General features: G+C 32.6%; 1 protein-coding gene across 2 annotated transcripts in view; it reads left to right on the top strand.

Annotated features, from left to right (window-relative positions):
• LOC106461869 (venom metalloproteinase 3-like) overlaps positions 1 to 4,508 on the top strand; it is a 34,232-nt gene extending 29,724 nt beyond the window's left edge. For both annotated transcript variants that reach the window (XM_013921732.2, XM_022388945.1), the window contains exons 11-14: positions 661 to 825; positions 2,175 to 2,301; positions 3,427 to 3,531; positions 4,155 to 4,508. In XM_013921732.2, coding sequence (XP_013777186.2) covers positions 661 to 825; positions 2,175 to 2,301; positions 3,427 to 3,531; positions 4,155 to 4,394 — 637 coding nt within the window. In that variant the 3' untranslated portion in view covers positions 4,395 to 4,508. The remainder of the gene's footprint in view (positions 1 to 660; positions 826 to 2,174; positions 2,302 to 3,426; positions 3,532 to 4,154) is intronic.
• The last annotated feature ends 1,437 nt before the right edge of the window (positions 4,509 to 5,945 follow it).

Here is a 5,945-nt window from a genome sequence, read left to right as displayed (position 1 = left end):
CGTTGAATATTATTTATGATTTTAACTTTATACACAAGTGCCAAAATACTATAATTATGATTTAAAATATCAGAAACTCATATTCCAACACTGTTTTATTTTCTTCTCCAAAAGTAAGGAATAAGGTGACTTATTGTAACATATATATATATATATATATTTAGCATAGTTGAAACATTTCTAACTATACATATTTGGTATCGAAAATGTTTTATTCAACTATCAGCTGTATTCAACTAAATAATATGTTTCATTTAGGATTATTTATGATGATTTTATTATAATTATTACTGCGTTTATTATTGGCTTTATTCAGTTAAATATACACGTTCATATAAACGCTCACTTATTTTCAGTACATCTGACTGTGATCAGCTAAACATATACACATGCGTTTCCAATAGGTTTGTCTGTGTGCAGCTAAACATACAAACACACATATTTTCAAATAAATTTGACTATGTTAAGCTAAGCCTACCATATGTTTCGGCAGCCTTGCTACGTTGAGCTAAATAAGCAGTATGTTTTTAATAAACTTAGTTGTACTGAGCTAAATATATGTATGTTTCTAAGCAGCTTAACTATTAAGGACTAAATTTATGCATGTTTCCGGGAAGCTTAGCTGCTGCAATGAGATAAATATACATATGTTTCCAACAGGCTTGGCTGTGTACACGATGGATCTCCACCTCCTAGTTACCTGAAGGGACCTGGAGCTACCAGGTGTCCATGGGAAGATGGATTTATCATGAGTGACCTTCGCCACACCGAACGAGGATTTTTGTGGTCACCTTGCAGCAGATTGCAGTTTAAACATTTCCTCAAGTGAGTTAGTCTTTCTTGACGGTCAAGTTTAAACATTTCCTCAAGTGAGTTAGTCTTTCTTGACGGTCAAGTTTAAACATTTCCTCAAGTGAGTTAGTCTTTCTTGACGGTCAAGTTTAAACATTTCCTCAAGTGAGTTAGTCTTTCTTGACGGTCAAGTTTAAACATTTCCTCAAGTGAGTTAGTCTTTCTTGACGGTCAAGTTTAAACATTTCTTCAAGTGAGTTAGTCTTTCTTGACGGTCAAGTTTAAACATTTCCTCAAGTGAGTTAGTCTTTCTTGACGGTCAAGTTTAAAGAATTCCTCAAGTGAGTTAGGCCTTCTTAAAGGCTGAATTTTAAACAATTCCCCCAGTGAGGTAGTCCTTCTTGAAGGTCAAGTTTAAACATTTCCTCAAGTGAGTTAGTCTTTTTTGAAGGCTGATTTTGAACATTTCCTCAAGTGAGTTAGTCTTTCTTGAAGGCTGAGCCGATATCATGAAAATTGAAAGTTGTTCCATTGAAGCAATTAATTATCACATACCAACTACGTTTCATTTCACTCATGAAATAGTTTCATTTTCAAGATGGTTTAAACTGTTAACTTACAACTTAATGATTATTCATGAAGCTTCAACCTGTTGCCTAACAATTTAACATTCATGATTCCTAAAGAAGGTTAAACTTATAATTTACAATTAATGTTATAATGCCACATTCATTTTCAACATTTTGACCTACAATTTAACAGTGATATACCCCATAAATATTCATCGTCTTAATCCATAAGTTAACAAAGATATTTTTCTATAAATATACAGTTGTTGCCCCACTCAACAGCGATAATTCCCCATAAATGTTCAATTTGTTGTGCTACAACTTAATAAAGATACTTCCTCGAGAAAGTTTAACTATTGGTGAAGAAAGCATACTAATAAAATAATATTTTCACTACCAAGTGCATCATCGGACTATCCCACGTGTCTAAAAAATGACAGTAAAGAAGAATTTAAGAAGCTTATGATTTGTGAGACCAGTAATGATAATTATTGTAATCTTACAGTTAAGAACAAATAATATAACAATTTGTTAGTACCGTGTTTAAAGTGTACTTTTCATGTTTAACACCGAACTGAAATTTACTATGTGATGACATCTTTCTTTTTCATGTTAACAATGATATTTCTAATGTTCTTGCTACCTCTGTATCCGAAACATAACTTTCCAATGATATCTATATTTTTTATTAACCCTTGATTTTACTATTTGTGTTAACACCTAAATTTGAAATGTAACTATTTAATGACGGTTTTTTTGTTCATGTTAGTTCCAAAACTCGATACATAACGGCTTAATGACACTTTCTTTCAGTGGCGAAACTGCTTCGTGTGTCTACAATTTCCCTAAAGAAAAGGAACTTCTGCCTCGTGTTCTACCAGGAACTCTGCTCTCCTTAGATGAACAGTGCAAGTTAGACAAAGGGACAGTGGCTTGTTTTGTAAGTTTGGTAAATTACAACGCGTTATTTTACGTGCGAGTGTGTATCAAAGATCGAATTTGTATTATTTTTCTTCTTCTTGAAGTAAAATATGCAGAGTCAATATTATCTTGTGAGATGCTACCTGAAAATGTATATTAAAAACAACGTTATTAGTGTACAATAACGTTCTTAATATTTATATGCACTATGCCTAAGTATTTTAACCACAATATTCAACCAAGAGAACAATTATTTTTGTCTTAACCTTTAAATTGATAAAAAAAAAATTGATATCGTCTGAAAGTGGTCGGTCTTTTCACACTCTCTGACTTAGCTAAGAATGGTCAGTAGATTGAAGTTTTTCTAATGAGGTAAGAGTGATCGACGTTTCCATCCTTCTGATTGAGTTAAATGTGGTCGGTGTTTTCTAATTTTTGAATGAGTTATGAATGGTCAATAGATTCAAGCTTTTTTATTGAAGTACGAGTGGTCAATGGATTCCTGTCTGAGCTATGAGTACTCAATATTCGTCAGTTTTATGACTGAGTTAGGAATGGCTGATGTTTTCTAGCTTATTTGCTTTTGTTTGGTGTTTTAAAGAGCTAAGAGCTGTTAATAGTTTTCTAGCTCAACAGAAAATGAATGATATTTTCCAGTTTTCATCATTCAGATGACAACTGTAAATACTTCCCATTGCTCTTAAGCTAAATTCGTCTGTTGAATTTACGTTTTTCAGACTGAACTATTTATCATTTTTATTTATAATAAGGACCGTCAGCTCCTGTAAGACAACAATATCCAGTCTAGGATTATTTAATTATTGTAATATCTGGTTTCATATATTGAAAAACACACTGAAAATACATTGCTCAACTTTCTTGCATGCTTTTAATCTGTAATCACCAACTGTTTTGATGTGGATTCGATAAACTAGTGCATAGGTGAGGATAGTGAAAAGTTGAGAAAATTATTTGTTCAATTAATAAAACAATCATTTCACTACCAAATGTATATCTTCGGACTACATGTCTAAAAAATTACACTAAAGAAACATCTAAGATGCTTATAATTTACAAGATCAGTAACAAATGAAAATCTTAATTGAATCTTAATAAATAGACATGCTTATTGAAATATTTCCAGAAAGATGCTCGAGTGTGTTCCCAGCTGTTTTGTGTAGATAAACATTCCGGTTATTGTGTCTCCTTCCGTCCTGCAGCTGAAGGGTCTTCGTGTGGGGATGGTCAGGTATGTGGTGAGTTAGATATTTTATGAAGACGAGAGTTCTAGTTCTGCAGCCGAAGGATCTCCACATGGCGATGAATTAGATGACCTGTGTTTACAAACACATTAGTTGCTGCAGCTGTGGGGTATCCGTGTGTGGATGGTCAGGTATGTGGTGAGTTAGATATTTTATGAAGACAATAGTTCTAGTTCTGCAGCCGAAGAATCTCCACATGGTGATGAGTTAGATGACCTGTGTTTACAAACTCACTAGTTGCTGCAGCTTTAGGGTATCCGTTTGTGGATGATCAGGTATGTGGTGAGTTAAACATTTTATGAAGACAATAATTCTAGTTCTGCAGCTGAAGGATCTCCATATGGGTGTTATCAGCGATGTGATGAGTTATGTAAATGAAAGATGTATTTACACTGAATTTTAAATAACAAGTTAAGTAAATTTACGTTAGACCAAAGTGATATTAGCTAATAAGTCGCATACGTGTTGAACAGCTTTAACTATTTTATAATATAATCAAGAGACTGGGAGGCAGTGTTCTGTTTCCCAAGTTTATAAATTTGAGGAGGTTTTTTATAAGTTATGAATTTCGTTAATGTCATTTAAAATAAAATTTTCCCGTTTCCCTCAGGTTTGTCAGAGTGGTCACTGTGTACTCGAATCTGACAACATCATCCCGGACTTTTCTCAAGTGAGTCGCTTAAGTCACCCACTGCCCAGAGGCTTCACAAATGGTACTGGTTTATCGAATTCCAGACAGGAACAGACTGAAGAAATCACTGAAGAAAACCGATATGGAGAAGACCATTCAAGATTTAAGAGAAACACTGACTTTAGAAAAACTGTAACGAATTTTCCAGGATTATCCTGATGACCATCTTATTATTCAAGCAAAATCGACCTTACTTCAGAATATTTATGTCACGAACATATATTGCTAATTTGTTTTATAACTTTTATGCTTCCTAAAGTGTCATTCAAAGTAGAAGGGTTTTCTCAGAAAAAAATTCATTTGAAACCTCTTAGTGTCTATATTCTGTTTTACCAAAAATTTTTGGATATAACTATTTAATTGAATTAAAAATTATTGCATTTATAAACTCTGGGAACATTAATTACTGATTCTAAAAGATTCGGAAGAGTACTTTTAGAAAATTCTTTCAGGCTGACGAATTACATTACAGTTACACTAACACCCTCACAGTTAGAATTATAACATTTAATTAATAAGGGTTTTCGTCCTTTTTATTCTTTAGACGATGGAAGAAGCTTCTAACAAAAGACAAGATTATTTAAAACAAATATCGATGCTAAAATTTTAAAATAAATACTAACTAAATTTAAAATGAAATATCTCCAACATGAAACTAGTATCAGACTAAATGAGACATAACATAAAAATATGCTAGTGTGTTAGTATGAATACCTCCTTAATATAACCAATGTATGTATATGTATATATATATAATTATAAATTAAAGAATAAAACATATGTAGAGAGAGAGAGATAATGAGATAGAGGTCAAGAGAGAGAGAAACTACAAGTTTCAGACAGTTCAAACGAAAGATGAAGTTTTCTGTACTCTATAAACTCCGAATGAACACATATGAACAATAAACATCTAAATAAAACTACATATGAAACCCAGCTTATGTCAGTTACTTTTATCTAACACTACACAAATGTACAAGAACTCAAACACACAAGTGAATTACACACACATATACAGGAAAAACACTAACACACAAGTTCACTACACAAATGTACAAAACATTAAAACACAAGTGAGTTACACATATGTACAAAAAACTAATACAAGGTATGTGAATCACATACTTGTACAGAAAAAACAATAACACACAAGTGCACTACACATTAACATCCTTACTGTAACGAAAAAACAATAACACACAAGTGCGCTACACAAATGTACAGAAACACTAACATACAAGCGCACTACACATATGTACAGAAATACTAACATACAAGTGCACTACAGACATTTACAGAAACACTAACATATAAGTAAATTACATGCACAAAAACAACACTAATGCACAAGTGCACTACACACATGTACAGAAACATTAACACACAAGTGCACTACAAACATGTACAGAGAAATCAACATACAAGTAAATTACACACATGTACAGAAACACTAATACACAACTGCACTACACACATGTTCAGAAACACTAACTCACAGGTGCACTACACATATGTAAAGAAACACTAATACACAACTGAACTACAAACATGTATAGAAACACTAACACATAAGTAAATTACATATTTGTACAAAAACACATTAACATACAAGCGCACAACAAACATATATTAACACATAAGTGAATTGCGTACTTGTACAGAAGCACTAACTCACAGGTGCACTACTCACATGAACAAAAACTCTAACAC

This window comes from Limulus polyphemus, unplaced genomic scaffold (genome assembly GCF_000517525.1).
Source record: "Limulus polyphemus unplaced genomic scaffold, Limulus_polyphemus-2.1.2 Scaffold1050, whole genome shotgun sequence".
NCBI classification, from domain to species: Eukaryota; Metazoa; Arthropoda; class Merostomata; order Xiphosura; family Limulidae; genus Limulus; species Limulus polyphemus.
The sequence above is the reverse complement of the archived record's forward strand: the minus strand, read 5'-3'. Positions and strand labels throughout refer to the sequence as shown.